This window comes from Poromitra crassiceps (assembly GCF_964638095.1).
Source record: "Poromitra crassiceps genome assembly, chromosome: 5".
Taxonomy (NCBI): Eukaryota; Metazoa; Chordata; class Actinopteri; order Beryciformes; family Melamphaidae; genus Poromitra; species Poromitra crassiceps.
The window spans coordinates 40458917-40482161 of NC_139642.1; the positions used below are offsets into that span (position 1 = coordinate 40458917).

General features: G+C 45.2%; 1 protein-coding gene across 2 annotated transcripts in view; it reads left to right on the forward strand.

Moving 5' to 3' along the window:
• Positions 1-7060: 7060 nt before the first annotated feature.
• LOC310777013 (rho guanine nucleotide exchange factor TIAM1-like) overlaps positions 7061-23245 on the forward strand; it is a gene marked incomplete at its 5' end in the record, with an annotated part of 37124 nt that continues 20939 nt past the window's right edge. Inside the window, 15 exons of one of the 2 annotated variants that reach the window (XM_083637255.1) lie at positions 7061-7690; positions 7975-8274; positions 10127-10330; positions 10628-10889; positions 11864-12036; positions 12694-12918; positions 14305-14490; positions 15985-16131; positions 16312-16386; positions 16820-16990; positions 17388-17492; positions 17970-18051; positions 18315-18401; positions 21451-21663; positions 23047-23147. In XM_083637255.1, the coding sequence (XP_083493381.1) occupies positions 7061-7690; positions 7975-8274; positions 10127-10330; positions 10628-10889; positions 11864-12036; positions 12694-12918; positions 14305-14490; positions 15985-16131; positions 16312-16386; positions 16820-16990; positions 17388-17492; positions 17970-18051; positions 18315-18401; positions 21451-21663; positions 23047-23147 (2961 nt within the window). Of the gene's footprint in view, positions 7691-7974; positions 8275-9754; positions 9877-10126; positions 10331-10627; positions 10890-11863; positions 12037-12693; positions 12919-14304; positions 14491-15984; positions 16132-16311; positions 16387-16819; positions 16991-17387; positions 17493-17969; positions 18052-18314; positions 18402-21450; positions 21664-23046; positions 23148-23245 lie in introns of those variants that run through there. The other variant, XM_083637256.1, reaches the window with a different exon arrangement.

The following is a 23245-nucleotide window of genomic DNA, read 5'->3' on the forward strand; positions in this document are numbered from 1 at the left end:
CTGTGGTTATGTATTTCATTAAGAGGGTTGTAATGGATGGCATGTCAGTGCGTTCTGCTGTTTCGCACTCTTGTGCAGCCCTTTGAAAATGAGAGGTGACCCAATTACCTAGGGCCTCACTGTAACGTCTGCAAGTTGCCGCCAGCATTTTCCACTCATTCTTTATTTCCAGTTTATTTATTAGCTGCGATCAGCAGCTCTATAAGTCACTCTGTTGGTCGGTCGCTCGGTCGGTCCACAAAAAGTTCACCACCCTTCAGCGGGCACAGTTTTCGCCCTATGAGGCTGACATTTCGTGTGTGTCAGTGTGTGTGTGTGTGTGTTAAAAGGGGGGTGTCAAATTTTGAAATACAGGTGTGCGTGTGTGTGTGTGTGTGTGTGTATGTGTCTGTGTGAAGGTGTGTGTTTGTGTTGAGGCCAATTGCCTCAACACAGTGGGCAGTCGGAGGGGGGGGGGGGGATTTCAAAATGCAGAATGGCAGGGAGGTCGTGTGTGTGTGTGTGTGTGTGTGTGTGAAGGTGTGTGTTTGTGTTGAGGCCAATTGCCTAAAAGGGGGCAGTCGGAGGGGGGGGGGGGATTTCAAAATGCAGAATGGCAGGGAGGTTGTGTGTGTGTGAAGGTGTGTGTGAAGGTGTGTGTTTGTGTTGATGACAATTGCCAAAAAGGGGGCGGAGGGGGGCAAATTTCAAAATGCAGGGTGGCAAAGTAGGGTGGGCTGCACCTGCCATCCTGCAGTTCAGAAATTTGCATATGTGGGTCACTGGTTGCAACTATTGCGAGTTCGTGCTTATTTATTTATTTATTTATTTGCATTAAAGGAGAATTCAGTTTTTTTTACAACCTGGACCTTATTTCCAGCATATGATTTTTAAGTCACCCTGAGAAGTTTGATTAGCATCAGCAGAAATTATAATCAGTTTTGGTTGGCAGCTAAAAACGAGGAAAAGCGGGGCATGTGAAATGCTTGTATTTACGTCCTGTAAATAGCTTATCTTCCGACACGCAGCGGCTCATATCCTTATTATATCATAGAGACAACAAGGAAATTAAAGATGTATTACCTTGGCGCAGTGTGTTCATTCTGGCTCTGCTGTCCATAGCAGCTCCTGATTCCCCCGCTCCTCAGATTGTAATCCATGACATTATTCCAGACCGGCTCAAATAAAGCTACACAACAAACTGGCTGCAAGTCAACTATGACCTGCCCCGGATATGAGCCGCTACTTTGGAAAATAAGCTAATTACAGGACGTAAATATAAGCATTTCACATGCCCCATATTCCTCATTTTTAGCTGGCAATCAAAACTGATTATCGTTTCTGCTGATGCTAATCAAACTGAACTTCTCAGGGTGACTTAAAAATCACATTTAAAGCTGGAAATAAGGTCCAGGTTGTAGAAAAAAATGAATTCTCCTTTAAGAATAGTGTAAAAGAAGGAGGGTAGTTGAAGGGATAACAACGCCTAAGCCCTGGATGTGTGTGTTAGTATTTATATAGAAAAGCCCACCGGGTGCTCCGGAGGATTTGGTGCCCTGGAACATCTCTTCCCCAACCCTGGCATTTCTTCCTCTTACATTAGTTATGGAGAGAAGAGCTGCTGATGGAGTCAGTGCACAGCAGCTCAGCTCTAGGGGAAGAGCTGCTGATGGAGTCAGTGCACAGCAGCTCAGCTCTAGGAGAAGAGCTGCTGATGGAGTCAGTGCACAGCAGCTCTAGGAGAAGAGCTGCTGATGGAGTCAGTGCACAGCACCTCAGCTCTAGGAGAAGAGCTGCTGATGGAGTCAGTGCACAGCAGCTCAGCTCTAGGAGAAGAGCTGCTGATGGAGTCAGTGCACAGCAGCTCAGCTCTAGGAGAAGAGCTGCTGATGGAGCCAGTGCACAGCAGCTCAGCTCTAGGAGAAGAGCTGCTGATGGAGTCAGTGCACAGCAGCATTGCAGCTCTAGAAAATGCAGCGAAACCTCATGGATCCATGTGGAATCACGTTCGTTTGAACTATTCAAATGTTCAAATAACTGAAATACATACATATACATATTTTGTGTGGCTTCTATGGTCCAAAATATTCTTGTCTCATTTGTCTGTTGATTGTACGTTTCTCTCTTGCAACTAGAAAGAAACTGGTTGCTGCCATTCTTATCCCAGTACTTAAGGCCTCATTTATCCTCTCAATGGTTCCCTCTGTATATCATGGAGCACTGAGGTTTCTTTTTGACTGTTAAAGCTCTCATTCATCAGTTTGACTGGCCTGCCCTGGCCACAAAATGTTTAAGTTCACAGGATTTTTTTGGGTGGTGTTATCAGTAGGGCTGGGTATCGAGTTTCGATACTTACTTGGCACCGAAATGGAAACATCGATACTAAGGGGTATCGAAGCCTCCCTTGTCAATCGATACCAATTTTCGATACCAAAACAAAACAGCGTCATTGAGCCTATAAGCATGCGACATGCTTGCACGCCGCGCTCTAATACGGCTGGTGATTGGCTGTCATGTAGAGGCATGCAGGAAACGTTACGCCCACTTTAGCCGGTGTGTTTGTTGTGACTGTGAGCCAGGCGTGCGGTGCGGATATAGTATACAAGAAGTTAGCCACTCAAGCTACTCCTATCCTGGAGTACCATATGGCGAAGATGATGAAAAGCAGGAAAAGAAACAGAAACAACACGGACTGGTTTCCACAGATAAGAGAAATAATTGAGAGGTGGGTCAGCTTACCGCAAGTTAGCGGTTATCAGATCCCTCAGTCTGACAAATCCATGCATCTGGCTGTGAGTTGTAGCTAGCAGATCGTTTAATTAATTGCCGCCGTAGCGTTATGCGCAAGCGGGCATTGTGTATTTTTAGCAACTCGTTAACAAACGCTGATGTCATGATAGTTTGTTGAATGTAAATGCGATTCATTTATATTGATTGGCTAGTCAGTGAATGCGTGAAGTGGAGCTGTCTCGTCAGATTTGACAAGAATGCCGTTCTGTTGCAGCAGTGAGCATTAAACACTGATCTGCAACACTAGCGTTAATGTTTAATTAATTAGCGTTAACGTTATGTGCAAACGTTATCGCCCATTATGTATTTTTAGCAACTCGTTAACAAACGCTGATGTCATGATAGTTTGTTGAATATAAATGGGATTCACTTTGTGCCATTGGCTATATTGATAGGCTAGTCAAAGCTCAACTCTTCCATGCATGAAGTGGATCCATCTCATCAGTTTGGACAAGAATAGAGTTCTGTTGCATCAGTGAGCATTAAACCCTGATTTGCAACTCTCTGTTTTGCACTGAAAACTATTCCACTGATTTATTTGTTTTACATTTCTTTCCTTTGTAGTACTTCCAATATTTTTTGTAGGGACGGCAATACGTTTAGAGAACTTAAAGTTATGTTAAATACAGTAGGTTTTATTTTTTTCTGCTGTAAAACTTAAGATGGGGGGAAAACTAAAGATTTGTAAAATAATTTCAATGTGTAATGCTGTTTTATTTTTGTTAAAATGGATTTTTCTAAAAATTGGTATCGAAAAAAGTATCGTTCAGGAACCGGTATCGAAATCCAAGTATCGAAACGGTATCGATATCGAAAAATTTTGAACGATACCCAGCCCTAGTTATCAGTCCCTAATGTCAGAACTCAATTAGGCAAAACTTCCTTCTTCATGCACCCCGCTGCAAAGTGAGTTCAAGTTGAAAGAGCCAGTCTCAAGGATCTTGTGGCAGATTCAGTAAGGAGCTGTCTTTGCTTTGGTTAGTCAAGATTTGGATCAGTTTTTACCCAGTGAGCTGAATTTGATACAGGCAGAGTGGACCGTTTGACTTTGTTCCCTCTTTTATGTGGTTTTTTGAGTATAATTAGATTTTATGCATTGGCTCACTTTGCCCTTTCTTCTATTTGGATTTGTGATATAGTTTTGGTCTTCAACTTTTATGTTTTGTCTTGATGCTGCTTTCTTTGCCCGGGTTTTCCTTGAAGCAGACATTCTTAATCTATTGGATCAACCTGGTGAAGTGAAGGTTGAATGAAATGCATAACATTTAAGTGTTTTTAGTTGCATGTCTTAATGTTACACTCCAGCAGTGTTGCAGAATTAGGCTATTTTGCGTCATGTATTTTTGCTCTTAATTATTGGCCGATGGGTTGACTAGCTGGATCAGAACCAGCTACCTCTGAACAAGTGAAGTTGCACTGTACGATCCAGGCACTACAGTGAGCTGCCTTAAACCTACTAACTATCACGGCACCATCTACTACTTAATATCCTCACCACCACCACTTCCTCTCTGCTTGATTCTTACTCATTCATTTCTGGCCAATTTCACATCATGTCAACTTTGAAACCACCGAGAAGTGAACATAAGCCGTTCCAGACCTGCAACATATTAAAGCTCCTCCTCCTATAAATAGCATAAACTTCATCTGTAAACACGGGCTATCAGAGCTGTCAGAGAGATTCTTGCATTTACAGCTTTCTTAAGCAGTGGTGAACACCGCTAAGACACACCAGACATGGGCTTTCCCCCAGGGGGCGACATCTGCAGCCACAAGACTTTCTCCTCCTTACGCATGTGAACATTTGTGAATCTAGACTAGAGGAAATAAAGGCTATTGTTTTGGAAAGGGCACAAACGCAAGCCTGGATGCAGCCCTGGGTGTAACGTCTCTGCTAGCTTTTTGTAAGCCGGTTTGTGTCCTTCAGTGAATCCAGACTATAGTTTATTGTAATGTGTGCAGTGGCATTTGCATCCACGTTTTTCCCCACTTTTCTTTCTCTCTCTCACCTTTTTCCCTTTTCTTCTTCTTTGGCAAAGCCGAGTGAATAAAAGGTGCAGGGTTATTAGAGAGTGAAAGGGGACTTGGACTCAGTATGAAACATAGTGCAGTGCAGTACCTGAGAGGGCTGATGAGTGAGCAGAATGACCAGGGGAAGGAGCGCAACAGAAGGCAGAAAAACGGGGTCAGCTCCAGTTGATGTAACGCCCCTCTTCACAGTAAGCTTGAGTGCATGCAGCAGCAGCAGCAGCAGGCTGCACTCCCACTGATACCCCACTTTAACACAGTCTATGGCGTCGACATGCAGACAGTGCTCCCCCCCCCTCCCCATAGGGTCTGCCCTAAAAGGAGGGGACTCAGGGGAGCGCACATCAGGAGGAACAACAACCACAACGCTGTTAGTTAATCTTCCGCCCCATCTGGTGATGGTCCCAGGCATGGAACAGGACGCTTTTGAGAGAGAGAGAAAAACGGGCTGTCCAGCCCGAAGGCAGGTAGATCCATTCCATTTGTCCTATATGGCACACACTTATGAAACCCCCCCCCCCGCCGCCCGCTATTCCTCCTAGTCCTCTCAAAGGCAGGGGGGGGGGGGGGGGGGCAACAACAACGCTACATGCTTGGGTCGGTGTGGTCCACTTCAGCTCTGAATAGCTCATGTTCATTCAGGCTGTCACGCCATTCTGTGCCATTACCTCCCCTCCACTTCCCACAAACCCCCTGTGCATGCTGCTGCTGCAAGAGCTCCTCTGTCACACTGAGTGCTGTTTATCTGGCTGGCCGGATCACAACTGGCTTTGAGGGGAAGTGGGTGATGGAGGAGGAGAAGGAGAAGAAGACCATAAACCAGGGTCAGATTAGATGTCCTCCACCGCTCTGCTCTCCTTACTTCAGCTCCTCTTGTCTCCAGGTGTGACACCGTTTGAGGCAAAGTCATTTGATTTTGCGATCCCCTACTGGGACTTTATTAAGGTCTGATGAAGAGGGGATTGATAGGCAAGTTGTGATTGAGTTACAGTAAAAAGTACTCGGGAGTACTCATTTCTTTCACGTTTCCTTAATTGACAGCACAGCCACAGTGCTTACACTAGTCTCTGCATTTTCTGCACGCAGAGAAACATTCCAAATTGAATTAAACGCTGAAATACTGAAAGATGATCTTAATTGAGTGCACTAACACAATTATGTGCATTCCGATGTGTATTCAGTAACAAGTGAAGGAGATTTAAACTGACAACCACCCTGACAGTAACATACTGCAGACTCTCAGATGTCTGTCATTGTTTAGCAGTGAAAATATAAACAAACAATTAAATCGTTAAAATCATTCAAAGTTGTCAAAAACAAACAAACAATTCTAAACTCACATAAGACTATTTTTGAGTGTTACATAAGGGCAAGAGAAAGATCACCGTAGACCACACACAACCTTAGTGGTCATTGATTTGATTCTCTCATTTTAGATTCTCTGAAACACAAGCCACTATTTAATTATAACAATGGACACAATGAAAAGCATGTACAGTGTGATTTTGAAATGACCTGGATCTCTCTCTTTTCAGAGCTTTGTGGATCATCCCAGTAGCTGCAGGACCATACTGTCTGAAGATCCAATGACGATCAAAATGCCTGAAAAATCATTACGATCCGGCAGGTAGGGCAATGTTTAGTCACAGTCCTATTCCAGCTTAATGTTATTTGAATTCTGACACATTTGTCTACTCACTGCTAGGGGTGTGCCATATCATATCGTTCACGATAATACCGGTACTATTCATATCATCCAAAATTCATATAATGGCAATATTCCAACTTGTTGACATAATGATGTCACACGTGCATAACTTACGTACAGCAACAACAAGCATGGCTGAAAGCGACTCCATGATGGAGTTAATTCGAAAAGGGGAGTGGCTTCAGTAGTGTGGAAGTGGTTTGGTTACAAAAGAGCATGTACAAGAAACCACGGTAATATTTGAAGGCATATTTGAATATTCAAATGCAAACTGTTACATTTATGCTGACATATACAGTATATAAGATATATATATATATCTTATATACTATAAGATTTATTTTGTTGCAATGTTCCTGAAATTAATAATGAACTATTTTTCAGTATTTTGTCACATCGCCAAGCATATCATAGAAATACCCTGTAATATCGCAATATTATTTTAGGGCCATATCGCTCACCCCTACTCCCTGCATATTATGTTCCTGTATTTATTTCATGTTTGTTTGTGAGGTCAGCTAAGCCGTGTCTCCTCTCCTGCTCAGCTTGTGAATCATGGGAAATGTGGAGAGCCAGAACGGGGACCATGCCCTCTACGGTAATGAACGTGGCCATTTGTCACGCAAGCACATGTCTCGCTCCCTCCGCATCTCCAACAAACAGTCGAGGCGCTCTCGCCACGCTTCGTCAGGGAAAATAGAGCACAGGAACTCTGAGACGAGCACGCGCTCCAGCAGCACCCCCAGCATCCCGCAGTCGCTGGCCGACAACGGCCTGGAGCCCTTCAACGAGTCCAATGTCCTCTCTGACTTTGGCAGCCCCATATGGGTGGACCGCGTGGCCATGAACCTGCGGCCCATGTCCTTCCACAATGACCTGGCCAACGCCTCGGCGCACACGGACACCATGCATACAACGCCACCGGGCCCGCCCGCCCAGGAAGCGCGGGACAGAGGCGTGGCGTACACGGGCGAGGTAACCTACCTCCAGAAGACCCGGGACGGTCCCAGGGAGACCATCGGTTTCAAGAAGAAGAGGTCCAAGTCCGCCGACATGTGGCGCGAGGACAGCCTGGAGTTTTCGCTGTCGGACCTCAGCCAGGAGCACCTGACCAGCACAGAGGAGATCATAGACGCCACCAGCGAGAGGGACTTTACCGATGGCCACCTGCAGTCCAGCCCCCAGGTAGGGTTGTCACGGTATTAGAATTTCGCTTCTCTGTAATCTAGGCCCGAAAAAAGAAATGAATACTTTGCTCTTACACACCAGATGACCTTTTCTCTAATCATCAGCCTATGAGAACACTTTTAGCTTGTTGAAGCAACAGATGCCCACCAATGATTTGATTTTTCATTAAGATAAAGCACTTGCCAGTATCTATTCTGTTGCAAATGAGTGTTGTACTGTATCTGTTTCATACTTTTTTTGTAACGATACTTGTCGATACTATCGAACAACCTTACCCCCAGGGACTAGAGGCGCTGGAGTCTGCCGACCGGGCCAACTCCCTGGACGAGCTGTACAGCCAGAAGAGCCCGCATGTCCGCAGGCCGCCCCACAGCCGCTACGCCAAGTGGCACCACGACGCCAGCAGGGCCATCAGGGAGGGCGAGGATGACAAGATGCTCTCCCCGTCGGAGGAGGAGGGGAACATCTACGGCGCCTACACGCTGCCCTGCCGCCGCTCCCACTGCCTCTCTGAAGGCCTGAGCAGTCACCAGCCTGCCATGTGTGCCAGCATGCAGGGCAGGAGGGCGCAGACGACACACGTAAGGCAGCACAGTCACTTCCCCATTTGATTTATTAGACTGTTGAAAGAAACCAGAGCATGTAGAGCAGTGATACTCAACTTGCGGCCCGGGGGCCAGATGCGGCCCGCGACAGGGTGCAGAGTGGCCCCCCGTTCATTTTCTAATAATTTCACGCTAGTTTTCATTGTGAATCAGAATCTAATTCACAATAAAATCTAACGTGAAATAAAGTTTGACCAGCTAAATTGTCAAATACTGCCGTCTGCTCGCTACCCAGGCACTTATGTATGTACTTAACCTAACTAACTATCCGGTGTGCACAACATTGTCAGACTCAACTCCAGCTGACACCCCAAAAACCTACAATCCACTACAGAAAAATGATTGTTTATTAACTGGCCCCTGGCCTCCTATCATTTCACGAAAGTGGCCCCTGGGCAAAGCAAGTTGAGTATCCCTGATGTAGAGTTTTCAGAACTTAATAAAACAATAAAAAGCTAGCAGGCTTACTTCTAATGAGGGGAAGGGGTAAACTGGTAAAGACAAAAAAAAAATGGCAGCACAATACATTCAAGGAATTATACGATACATATAGCCAAACACGTTCTAGAGAACTGTAGTGTACATTATTTCACATTCAAGTTAGCTTTTACACCACTAACTCGGCTGTGATCGTTCTGTGAAATGAGGCGTATTTGACAGAAAACAGAACAAAGTAAGATGGGGTAACCCCTCTGGTGTATTCATTTCACCATTATGTAAACAGTATTTGCACGGCAGTTTGATATCCTCCAAGTTAGCTGGGACCTGAACTGCTCAAGCTGTCAACAGTTCTTTGTGGTCTGTGGAAAACCACCACATTTCATTGGATGGAGTGGGATGAAAAGCTGTCCAGAAGCTTAATGTAGTCTAGTTGCATCACCTTCAGAAGGACTATCTCCAAAGACGGCTCTCCGATTTCACCCCCCCCCCCCCCGCCCCCCATTGTGTCTGAGCTTTTCCTCCCCTGCATTCACCAGGCAGATAATACGCTCCCCAAACAGATTAAGGGTAAAAAGAAGGCATGCCTGCTTGTGCCAGGGGAGCAGCGTGTTGTTTCCTGATGGATCGCTTGTTTTCCTTGGAAGAGAGAGTCTGTCATGACGGGGAGGGGAGGGGAGGGTGGTTTGCTTAAAGTCACACCCTGTTTGAAATGCTTCAGTCTTTTGTCATGTTAATGAGGGGAGGCCTGTGGAAAGAGTGTAACAGTAAAACGTGTGTGGTGGCCCCGTCGCTGTGGGGCACCGTTAGCGCGGGTGAATGGAGCTCTGGAGCGCATGATTTGACCACGTGACCCAGATGGAGATCCCGGGGTCGCCGCTACGCCCTTCATCTCTCAGGAGCCTTCGGGCCATGTGGGTAGGAGAGGGCAGACCCCGCAGTGCCACAGCGAGGCCCGGCTGCACTCGTGTAGCAGCTGAAGCTTTTCTAGGAGGGAACCATTTTAATCAGAACCTCAGGATTAAGCAACCCATGGACCCTCTGTATAGGCCACAGTAGGCACCGACTTCAAAACATGTTGGCTTTACAAGTGCAGCTCTATCCTGTATGTCTACAGTGGGGGCGTGGTCTTCAGTCGAGGTAGGATTTTTGCTTGTAGAAATGTTGTTTTAACGGCTTATTAGTTGAGATTAAACAAGAGATTCTGATTGCTTCCTGTTCCACATGCCTGATTCTCATCACCTGGAAGTAGGTGTGTTCATGAATTGAATACAAATACTCTGGCAACTCTGTAGCGGACTATCCAAATAAAGTGTTACCGAAACCTCTGGTTTTGTTGTCCCGGAGAAGAAGCCGGGGTCACCTGTCTTGTGTTTTGGCCGTGCTGCAGGATGTCACGGCCGGGGAAGGCGAGAGCGAGTATGAGGATAGCGGCATCGACGGGGTGACGGCGGAGGCGGAGCACCAGTCCAGACGCTACAAGACCATGTCGGCCTCCTTCTCCGTGTGCTCGGTGGCCGGCCGAAGCACGTTCGCCGGCAGCGACAGTGGCAGCAGCAGCGGAGGGGGCGGGCCCAGCGAGTGCGTCATGCAGGTAGGGGTGGAAATCACCACTTACGATACGGTCATGATACTTAAGTCACGATACGATAGTATTGCGATATGCTAGTATTGCGATATATTGAGTATTGTGATATTGCGATATATTACGATTTATTACCCTTTTTTCCACTGCAAATCATGTCCAAAAATTGTCAAGTAGACAGACTGAACAACACTGTCATAAAAACCCTTCATAAATGTGGCATGCACCTGACAATGATATATTGTCACACAAAATATTGCAATACTATGCTGTATCAATTTTTTTCTCCCCCACCCCTACATGCAGGGCGTGTACGAGAACTTCCGGCATGAGCTGGAGATGAGCTCCTGCCAGACGGAGAGCCCGGAGGAGGCGGGGTCGGCCCTGAGCGATGAGCAGAGCACCGCCAGCTCCGCCTACCAGTCGGAGCCGCTGCTCAGTGTCGCCCAGGGGACCGTGCGCAAGGCCGGCCGGCTCGCTGTCAAGAACTTCCTCGTCCACAAGAAGAACAAGAAAGTGGAGCAGGCCACGAGACGCAAGTGGAAGAGTTACTGGGTGTCCCTGAAAGGTTTGTTGTGCCCCCCGGATCTGTACGTAACATTTACATTGTTGCTTTATTCCATACCTCATCAACACAAGCAGAAGGGATTTCATTTGTTAGATGTATTGTATAGTTTTTGTTGTTGTTGTTGTTGAACCATATGGCTTTTGAGGAGGTAAAAAAATATCTAACAGGGTTCCTACGCAGGTCTGCAGGTCTTGAGTAGTTTGGGAATTTGAAAAAATGTCTGAAAAAGTACGGAAAATGTGGTTCAGGTCCGATACACACATAATTCTAGCTTTTATGTTGTAGACCCACTTTGAGTCCACCGTTTTTGTTGATGTCAAGAAAAGATTTCAGATAGAGGAATGCTCTTATTACCCAGCCACTGTCAGCATGCATATCAAATACCCATCAAAATCAAATCCAGTCAAGAACACAGGGTCTGCCGCTAAAAATGTGGAATTTTAAAATGGAAAGTGTGTTAGTAGCCCTGCCAATCAGCTCAGATATTCTGTTGTTTGTCGCTGTGAAGAACAATCTTCACCGATACAGTGATATGACCTAGTTAGCAGGGGCAACTAGGTCATATCTGCGTAACTCTATTGAACACCAGATAACATTTTCATAACAAATCAAGGTCTTGAAAAAGTATAGAGTTTTTTAATTGAAAATGTGTAGGAACCCGGACTAAGGAGATGCAATCTAATTTTCTCCACAGTGCTCAATAAAGCAAGATTTAATCCAAACATGAGGCGAACCTCATTATCAATTCTTATGTCACTTGACTGGACATGAAATCGAATCAGTGGTGATGATGCTTCCCCCCTTGATAATTCAGCCATGTTGCACTTCTTAATGTTGGCCACTGGAGAGCAGAATGAAATTGCTTAAGCAAATCTGATTTTCTATTATCATGATTATCATTGTTACCATTTCCTATAGACTGGGACAAGCAAGCCTTTATCCTGTCAACACCAACATTAAAAATCTTTTCTCAGGTTGCACTCTTTTCTTCTATGAGACCGATGGCCGTTCAGGGATCGACCACAACAGTATTCCCAAGCATGCCATCTGGGCAGAGAACAGTATTGTCCAGGCTGTCCCAGAGCATCCCAAAAAGGATTTTGTCTTCTGTCTCAGCAACTCCCTGGGAGACGCTTTCCTGTTCCAGGTAAGAGAATGTTTAAAGATGTACTGCAAATAAAATACTCTACTTTGAATAATAATTAGTGTCTGGTTTTCCCCACAAAAAAGTTAAATAAATCCTTCTCCCTCGTTAGAAATTCCAGAGTCTATAAATATGCAAATATATTTAATCTCAAACGTGTTCCTGCTGGACACAAGATGTCTCCTACTTCTCAGTGTATGTGTACTGGAGGCTTCAAGTTTACACTTCACACTTTTGTGTGTTGAATAGAGGAGAGGGATTGGCTTCCCAACTATTTATAATGTCACAAATCATGCTCGTAGGCCCGCCCCCTAAAAATTTGACTTTCAGTGAGTACAGAGAAACTTTCCGCTTTCAGCAGATTAATGTGAAAACAGCCTTCTGGTGTCAAACTCTGCACATACATTATTCTGCACAGTGAAGCTCAAACATCCAACTGAAGGAACAAGAAAAACATATTTTTGACTTGAGGGTGTCTTTAAATTGTATCCATTCATCTTCGGTTTCATCATCCTGTCTGTAAAATAGTGAAAACACCCTACAGGGAAAGCATTACCTTGGTCTATCTCCGTGTAATTCCCACCCTGGTCTATATATTAATTTAATTTCAATGTTCTTTTTAAATCGTCTTGTTTGACCTCTGAACCTTCCCCCACGCAGACCTGCAGCCAGACAGAGCTGGAGAACTGGATCACAGCCATCCACTCGGCTTGCGCGGCCACCGTGGCGCGGCAGCATCACCGAGACGACACGGTGCGGCTACTCCGTGCCGAGATCAAGAAGCTGGAGCAGAAGATCGACATGGACGAGAAGATGAAGAAGATGGGAGACATGCAGCTGTCTGCCGTCACTGACACCAAGAAGAGGAAGACCATCCTCGATCAGGTAGGGCTTGTCCACTCCTTTACTTTGGTCTCTCACTTCATCCAGCCTGCCTTCTGTCTCTGGAAACCTGGAAAAGTCATGGACTTTTGTTTTGTTTAGTTTCCAGGCCTGGAAAAGTAATGGAATGAGTAAAATCCTTGAAAGTTTTGGAAAAGCCATGGAATTTTGTTGTTAGTGTGTAGCAGTGAATAACTGCAATACGACACAACTCGTTATATTGGATTTTAGTCTTTATATTTTATATTAATATTTGTATGGTCCCACTGACTCCAAATCAATACCAGAAATTATTACTACAATAGGACACACCTCATTATATTGGATTTTAGTGCTTCTTGTATGTTTTGTCTTAATATTTTTATGGGAAATTCATGTTTTATTCCAATAGCTTCCATGTCATGTGATGCAGTGACCCTAAAGCACTCAAATCCAATGCCACATTGTTAGAGGCAGCATCTCGACTCTGGCTGTGTGCGCACAACTTATTTCATCTCCTTATCACAGGTGTAACATATAGGTGGGGAGTTCATTATCGGTATCTTTTAAGTTGTCTTGCAATAAGCATGAAGTAGAGCTGGGCAGCAGAGAGGAGGGACTGCGATTAAGTAACAGGACTTCACCACATCTCTAGAGGCTTCACCCCGCTAGAGGCTGCTGACGCTGCACACCTCTTGCTGTCCACATTGCTTGTTGTGTTTTCGTAGCTCCCGTGCAGTTTGGCACCAGTCGGTCAGCCTGCCATTCATTCTTTCAATTAATTGCAAAGCTCATATTGTCTTTAATAGGTCTGTTTACAGAAAAGCAAGATCAAATGGCCTTTGTCGCGTCAGTTAGGTAGTGCCTGGTCGGAGCGGGCCATTTGGCAGTGTCAAGTTTCACATTGTGCCGAGCTGAATGGAAATAGGCCTGCTCCTTAGAAAGCTGAAACGCTCCCAGCCTGGATGTGCCAGTGGAATGTGCAGTATTGTTTCTCTGTCGTCTCTGGGCTACTTGGCAGTGATACACAGCCCCTCCACCGTGGCGTTAGCCGCCTCTTCCAAAGCCCGGTGCAGGACCGTGACTGGGAGGGGGACGCCCCGGTGAATAATCACAATGTCCTGCTCTGCTGCCCCTGTAAACACCAAGCCATTAGGCAATAGGCACAGAGTGCAGGTTGGTGACAGTTTGAGCGAGCCGGTGACACAGCACCTGGGGAACAGAAGGAAGGCCCCATCTTGGCCTGAAGGTCGCAAACAAAAGGCATTGTTTGGGAGAGAGATACATTCACCCAATCCTGTGATATCAGCTTTAGCAACCATGTGCTCAAGCATTTTCTTTTCTTTTTTAAGATGAGCGGTGGTTAACTGGTTAACTGGAGGTGTTGTCATGTCCCTCTTTTCCCTGCAGATCTTCCTGTGGGAGCAGAACCTGGAGCAGTTCCACATGGATCTCTTCCGCTTCAGGTGCTACCTGGCCAGCCTGCAGGGAGGAGAGCTGCCCAACCCCAAGCGCCTCCTGGCCTTCGCCTCCCGCCCCACCAAGCTGGCCATGGGCCGACTGGGCATATTCTCTGTCTCTTCCTTCCATGCACTGGTAACTATCCGCTCGTTGTTCCTTCATTTCTGTTAAATGCCCTCAATCCTGGTATTACTTAGCGGTGTCCTGCTGTGCTGCTGTATATGACATCTTGGCTGTATTTGCTTTTATGTTTTCATGCATTTTAGCTGATGGTCTTATGTAGTGAAATTCACAATCAATGGCTAGTTAGAGGTTTCAAGTCTCAGTCAGGTATACTTCAATTCCTCCTTATAACCTTTCAGTTTGAAGAGCACCTCTTTAACCATGATCCTGCTGCCCATTTTATATTCCAAGTAGAGAAAAATGCTTCCATCTCGCTCAAAATACATCTTGGAATCAGTGGATGCAGGTGGGCTCTCTCCTGGCAGGGCAATTGATTTTAGGAATATAAAAGTAAAAGTAATGTCAAACCACATTCCGCATGACGAGAGCTATTTTGGAGCAGTGGGCCTCGCATGGGCCGCCTGTTCGGGAGGGTTTCGGTTCAGTTGACCTCCCGCAGCAGCACGGAGGTGATGGATTTGTACTCCAGAGCACTAAAAGACTTGGTAGCACAAGATAACATTTATTAGAATTTTCTTTTTCGACAAGTGTTAGCAGATCGGTAAGGTCCTTTTTATTTTCTCACCGCCTACACAGCAAGTGGGTGTTTGAGCAGCTAGATGGCAGGATGGGATGCTTGTAGTCTCGCAGTAGCCAGCCGTAGATGCATCTACGTCTGGAACACAACCCTGAAAAGTGGTTAGCGCCTGAATACCTGCATCAGCACTATCTATGTCCAAAAGAAAGAGAGGTTGAAAGAAGAGACAGAATGAGGGTGCCGAGGTTTAGTTTAGATCCCTTAGTTTAGATTAGTAGATGTGAAGAGAAAGCTCTGCCACTTTTCTCATCCGTTTATGATGCTATTTCGTCATGTAATTCTGCATATTTTAAAGACATTTTACTCCTGCTTCTCCACAGATGGACTAGCCTAGAAATGCCATGTTGTGTTAAAATCTGCATGTGTGTGATGCCTCTTTATGGAATGGACATGACAGCTCTATATCTTAACAATTTATCACACAGAGAGGCCTGCGTGAATATCTTTTATTCATAATGTTATTTATTAACCAGGCAAGTCGATTGAACTGTGAAGAAGACAATTTTATTTACACTGACAGCCTTGCAAAACACCTCTTGATCAACATATTTCATACATGCAGACATGTTGAAGATACTTTGATACATTTTACACTTAATTTCTAAGCGTTACATCTCCTGTTCTTGAGTCCCTTTACAATGCTGCTTATGTTGTTGGTTTGGTTGTTGGCTTTCTTTTTCATGGCCCTGAACTGTTGTTAACCCCATTTGTAAAGCTGTGTGAAATGTGCCATATAAATATAATTTGACTTGATTAATAGCTGCCTCCATAGTTTTGCATAATGTAATGCTTAATGAGGTCCAACAGATGTGTCCTCTGTATCACATTCGGCCCATTTGAGCGCTGATTGAGGCTTTTTGGTGTCGCAGGTGGCGGCTCGCACGGAGAGCGGCGTGAGGCGGCGCACACAGGCCATGTCCCGCTCCTCCAGCAAGCGCAAGAGCAGGTTCTCCTCCCTCTGGGGTCTGGACACTACCTCCAAGAAAAAGACGAAAGCCCACCCCAGCATCAACCAGGTCTGCAAGGAGCTCCCTTCTCAAATAAACTAGAAGTTGAATGTTGCTGCATGCACAAATGAAGTCCCAGGACGACACAAAGATTTCCTTTTCTTCTTTGTATTGAAATGCTCCTTTAGCCTTTTTCTTCCCAAGTTTCCGTGTGAGTAATGGCCACTCCTCCTTCTCCTTTTCCTGCAGGTCTTTGCTGATGGTGAGGAGCCAGTGAAAAAGCCTGTAGATGGCATATATGTTGATCCTGCCAAGGAACACATGGTAAGGGGGTATCACTCATTCTAACAGTCTGCACCAAGTTGAGGTGTGCGCCAAAAAATAGTTGGAAGTTATTCAACTAAATCTCTGGCCAACGTTGATGTCAATTAAATCTTAGTCTTCCTTGTATAATGAGTAAGCAGCAGAGCAGAGACCCAGAGGTTACACTATGGATATGGATGTGCATTAGAGTTTGCTGCCAATGCTTTGGAAAATGCCTTGGAAGTGGGCTGTTGATGTGTGGAGGGCAGTGGTTTAGGTGCGGGGTAGCATTAGAGAACTACCTCAGGGAAGTGATTAAATCACAATAGTGGAATTATTCTCCTTTTTTTTAATCAATCGTAACTATGCAGTAAAAAAGTTTTTATGTAGTACAAATGAATCCATCCTAAGATTCCAGGCCGAATAAGCCTTTTTTGATGTCTTTCTGTTCAAGAGAAGTGATGATGGAACTGTGAAAAGCCTTCCGCAGCCCAGCACAGAAAGTGACATCTGGGTCCCAGACCACCTCACCCCTTCGTGGGTGTGTTTGCCAAATGACCAGCCGGTACTAACCATCATCCAGCCTGGAGAGTCGGCACTGTGTGTCCTGGAAACCATCTGCAAGGTAACAGAGTCCCGCCTCACATGACCTGACCTGACCCGACCCACGGCTCACATTTCACTCCACTAACGTTTATGACAAACCTACTTATATATGCAGAGGTCTAATTACACAATCATTGAAGTGGATATTTAATGCCTGTTTAGAATCAAATCAACTTGCAGTGTCAAATGACTGAGAATAATATTGACTGAGTTGTTTGTTTTGGAAGGATTGTCTTGTCAAAACTGTTTCGAGGCCAGGTTGCAGGGGCGTGAGTCTGATTTAATCCCACAGTCTGTAACGTGTTTTTTGTTGATCTTCATTTCATCAGGCAAAAATGTGTTTATGCTGAGCTGCTGTGAAGTTTGTGGTCTCAAATTACCGATCCTCTGTCTGTCTTTTGCCCCCATTCCCACAGGCTCACCAGCTCGATGCCACCAAGCACTATCTGCGCCTCAAATTCCTCATCGAAAACCAAGTGCAATTCTACATACCCAAACCGGAGGAGGACGTGTGCGACTTGGTATGTTCCAAAATGGCCGCTTGATTATTATTATCTCTCCCTCTCGGTCCACTTAGTTTACGAGCATTCGTGCGGACGTGAGGGATTTTACTAGCTCAAAGACACATTTGTGTGCAAGTAGTCAGCATGTGTGAGGAATCACAAGATGCAGAAACGGCAGGAAAAAAGCATGTGTCGTGAATTATTCATAAGTTTGTATTTGTATCTATTCCGTTCCATATGCTTTCACCAGAGAACGGCCTTGCATCATCCGCCCTAATGCAGAGCTGGAATATAATAGCAACATATCTGTAATGACTTGTTTATTTCCATCATGTACTCAGACGTGTCATAGAATATCCTCCATAGTGACTAACCTGGAGCTGTGCAGTCTTTCCATGTTGCCAATAACCCGCCCACCACAATATGATTATAGTAGGCCGTTGTTGCACTTGCATGATTTATGTAATAACTTCATTTTTTCTCTCTTCTCCACAGCTTTACAAAGAAATTGAGCTCTGTTCCAAAATAACAAAAGTCATCCAGTTCGACCGTGACGAATCCTGCATGATCGGTTACGGTACGATCAATTCAAATGATATTTTGATGATTACAATATCATACAGGTTTTCACGTTGACTTTTCGGTTAAGAAGCGGCAATAAAGCCAATGTCAAAGTTTTCATTTGTTGCACTTTCGACATTAACCTGACCTGCGCATTAGACGCATTCCCATCAGTGCAAAAATACCTCTGATGCATTTTAGGTAAGAGCTCTCTCTCTCTCTCTTTCTCTCTCCCCCACTCTCTCTTGTATCTCTGGCTCTCCTCCTTTCCGCCTCCAGGTTTCTCCATCTCGGTGGTGGAGGAGGATGGTGTGCAGCAGCTCTACATCACCGATGTGAAGGCGGGTGGATTGGCCTTCGCCAAAGGTTTGTTACTCTTACATTTCTAATCAAATGAGACCAAGCACAGCTCAGTCTGCGTCTGTGAACTGATGAGATGCAGTCGGGGAAAATGATTCTGGGAAAAAATCTTTTTCATGTAATAATAAAATATAATTGGTTGGATTTGTAAAGCGCTTCTCAAGGCACTCAAAGCACTTTACATATCATGTAAATCATGTGGAGGTCAATGTATGGTGTTGTTGTTTCTCTTGTAAAAAATGCATTGGTTCATGTTTATTCAGCAGTAGAAAGGGTCTTGGAGAACACAGCAGTCCTCAAGGACACTGATTACTGTAATCTTAACCACTCTCTCTGTGGCCTTTGTGAAGGAGGCTATTCAGTGTTCCACCTCCCTGAAACACAGTCTGTGTTGGTGCACACGTCGCAGCGCCGTTCAGACTACAGTTGAATAATACACAGATCTCATGAGGTAGTTGACATTGTTCAAGCCGCTCACACGTAGTGTTGGCGGTGCAGTACACTGTGTTGTGGGGGTACTGTAAATGGGCATGGGCTAATGGGACTAATTTTCAGGACTTGTGATTGGACTTGGATTCATTCATGCATTCGGACTCGGAAAGTTGGAGATAAGGACTCGGACTTGTTAATTGATAAAGACTGTTTGTTTGTTTGTTTGTTTGTTTGTTTTTGTAATAGGCCCTAATAATTTGGCATAAGATATTGATAGCTGTATTAATACCATGACATTATTAAATTTTGTGCAAGGGCAGGCACGTGTGTGTTCCAACTACATGTGGATTCACGCGCTCATGTTCAGTAACTCCGGACTCTGACTCAGACTCGGGTAATGGGCACTCGACTCTGACTCTTCTTTGGTGACTCGGACTCGAACACCGAGGACTCGAGACTCGACGTGGACTCAAGATATAGTGACTTGACTACAACACTGCTTTCAGATATTTCTGCTTACTTGTAAGATTAAGTAAGATGAATAGTACTTCCAACGTCTATGGTTGCTGCAGGCCGTGCTAGCCTGTGGGGGGAAACCTGCTCTGTCTCGGCGGCAGACATTTCACAGGGCGTAGAGAAGTGGGTCATGCTATGAGTCTGAAAAAGAAGAGAAAAGATAGATGAATGCATCTGTTTTATAAAATCACCCTCAAATATCTTTTGTCTTTCTCGGCTCATTTTGTTGTTTGGTGGTGTATTTATCCTACACAAACAGCATATCACATTTACCGGTAGAACTTATTTCCAGCACAAGTACAGTCGGGTGTGATAGTGAAAAAACAAATCATCCATCTCAAACGGTAAACATTTAGGTTTCAGCCCTTCACAATCAAAGAGCGAGAGCTTGCTTTCTAGACTCACAGTTTTGCACCGACATTCAGCAATCGGAGAGAAATCCATCGTATACGAGGCAGAGAGACCAATTTCTTCACTGACATTAGCCTCAATAGATCAGAATGCAATGCAGCCAACAAGACATATCGTGTTTTTAATCCAGTAATGTGATTGGATCATTTAGGTGATTTTCAAAACTTTCCCCTCATATGATTCTTTACAACTTTTTTCTCTCTCATTCAGAACATATTGAGGACACAAAATCCATTGACTTTTGTTTTTGTTGCCATTTGTGACAGGTTTACCCCAAATTGGACTAAAATGTCTGGACTATTTGAGTAAATGCTATACGAGTATCCAAAAGTGGATTCTCCTTTTTCATTTTTTGCAATTTTTCTCCCAGCTCTCGCATGGTCTCACCATCTTAATTAGCTTTAAAATGTTCAGAAAATGAGATTGATTATTACACTCTCATGTATTAAAGGGAAGAAGAAACTGTTAAAGGGATAGATAGATTTTTTTTACCCTAGCCTTGTTTGTACTTACCAATGATGATGTTGATTGGTAGATTCCTTTCTCAGCGCAATCCATGCTGTTCCTTATACTGGCTCCAGATAGTTAGCCACAAACCAATACAAGGTCAATGGGGTCATGCTCCTGTCAAACTGACTGAGGCTCACTGAAATGCACTTTGTGGGCACTGTGGAGGACAATTCAGTGAGTCTCCGTCAGCTTGCACAGACAGGAGTGTGATCAATGATGATGTTGATTGGAAAACTGCCGCGCTTAATATTTTTTGGCCCGCAAAACCTTATATTCTGTATGTTGCGGCGGCCCACAACCAAAAAAGTTTGGCCACCCCTGCTTTAAGACTATTTGGTGCGGAGGGTGTGACAGATGCTATATTTAAGCAATATATCACGAGAGCAAGTGTGTTGTGGCAAATATATCCCCCTGATCAGTTGTTATCCCACGAGGCCGCAGGCCGAGTGGGATAACAACTGAGCAGGGGGATATATTCCACAACACACGCTGCTCGAGTGCTATATTGCTTTTATAAAAGGGTTCCAAGTATAATAATATAATAATAATAACACTATAAGTCCGACTGGCATGGTATTCTGAGAGTCAGTTGAAACACTACTGTAAGGCGGGACCTCTAGCAAGAAGATAGACGTGCGGGTGATTTGATTGGATCGTTCTGGAGACTGAAGTCGACATTGGCCAATCCTGGCGCTTGCCTGGACTTTTTACAAAGCCCGACACCAGAGCCATATGCCCACACCAAGTAACGTTACGTCTTATTTAGAAATGCGGGGTTAAGAGTGAGGGCGCGCGAGAGAGGGGTTAAGACATTAGCCCGCGTCTATTCTTGTACAAAACATCATTTTCTGCGAAGTATTAGTAAAGTTATAAGCGAAGATCGATTCACAAGGATCTGAAAAGCTGTCTTCGCCATTTTGTTTTTTAGGTACTTTTAGTAAGAGAGTTGCGCCATCATGCGTCCGACTAGTGACCCTCCATACAGCAGATCAGGAGAAAGCTGTTTGGCTCGAGTGCAGCGCTGCCTTTTAGTAAGAGAGTTGCCATGGCAACCAATAACCCATGGCCATGGGTTATTGAACTCGGTTACTGGAATTATACAATGGCTGTGAACCAATCAGATTGCTTGATTTGAGAGAGCCATTTTATAATGAATAGTAACTGATGGTGTTGTTGCACTCTGCAGGTCTAAACGCAGGCGATGAAATCCTCCAGCTGAATGGAAAGGACTCGCACAGCCTCAACTTCTCAGACATGAAGGCGGCGTTCTCGCGAGCCTCGCTGGCCCTGACCGTGGACACACTGCCCTGCGTGGAGCGCCGGCTGCTCTGCTACCTGCCGCCGCGACGCTCAGACGCAGAGCAAGACCTCTACACTGACATCTTCTCCCAGAGCCAAGGTGAGAGGGGGATGGAGAAGCCGTGCTTGCTGCTGGGTGTGTCGCAGTAATATTCTCTCTGACAGTTTGAGAGGAGATGAACCATCTCCAAGCAAATAGTCTTACAGGCTAGTACGGTCCGTTTAAGTAAGTTGGGTGATGGGCGTCCGGGTAGTGTAGCGGTAGATTCCCTACCAACACGAGGGTCGCAGGTTCGCGCCCCCGTGTTTCCTCCGGCTTGGTCGGGGGTCCATATAGGCACGATTGCCTGTGTCTGCGGGTGGGAAGCCGGATTGAGGGTATGTCTCCTGGTCGCTGCACTAGCGCCTCCTCTGGTCGGTCGGGCCGCCTGGTCGGGGTGGAAGGCAACTGGTGGGAATATCGTGATCCTCCCGCGTGCTACGTCCTGCCGGTGAAGCTTCCCGCTGTCAGGTCAAAAGAAATGGCTGGCAACTGCGCATGTGTCGGAGGATGCATGGTGCTAGTCTACGACTCTCCCCAGATCAGCAGAGGGTGGAGCAGGCCCTGGGGCAGCAGTGGGAAATTGGCCAAGTACAACTGGGGAGAAAATGCGGGGGAAATCAGTGGGGGAAAGTAAGTTGGGTGATTATTAGTTTTTTTAGCATGTCAAACTGAAAAATCTGAAATTCAGTGCCTAGGAATCGTCTAAGGTGGAATCGGTAAACTGCACACACCGCAAACCGACGTTTTTTTTCTCTGAATTCTGACTCAAATAAATATTTTACGTGTGGCTCTAATCCTCTACCGTAGATTTCCTAACGGCGTCCATTCCTGTCAACAGAATTTTATTTCGCCATATAGGGCGAATCCACAGGGCCTCAATTAGCGGATGGGACGCAGCCCTACTTTGTGATGTAGGCCAATAAGACAGGTGTAGTTCTTTTTGTGATGTAGGTCAATAAGACAGGTGTAGTTCTTTTTGTGATGTAGGTCAATAAGACAGGTGTAGTTCTTTTTGTGATGTAGGTCAATAAGACAGGTGTAGTTTTACATTAAAAAACCTCGCCTACAGTAGTGCAGCCTTGAGTTTCATAGAGGAGGCTTTTTCCAATGCTCTAGAGTTGTAAGGGAAATGACGAGGCAAGTAAGACATGCTTGCCATTCTTTTAGCTTGAAGTGCCTGTGAAAGAGACCGCTTCATTCATCTTTGTTCCTCTCAAAATGTCTCTATTGGTAATGTCCCACTTTAAAAGGGCACACAGAGAATCTTTGTGAAATAAATCACGTAAGCGTTCCTTTGAGGTACTGTATTAATTGGGCCCGTCTCAGAAGACAACAGCCCTAGAAAGCTGTTGGATTGGAGGAGGATGGTGACATTCAGCTGGAGGAAAAGCTCATTACGGCTTGTCCATGTTTGTGATTTCTTTTCTGGTGGTGCTGCAGAGGACATCCTGGATGACGGAGTGGGCCTGCTGCTGGAGAGCTCAGGAGACAGCCTAGACGATGACTCTGAGCTCTTCAGTGAGGCTGACCAATGCAGAAAGGTAAGAGATGAATGCGATTTCATTACGTCTTTCGTGTTAGAGGAGTTTTGATTCAGTCTCACACTGTGCACTACAGCAGTGGTTCTCAAAACTTTTTT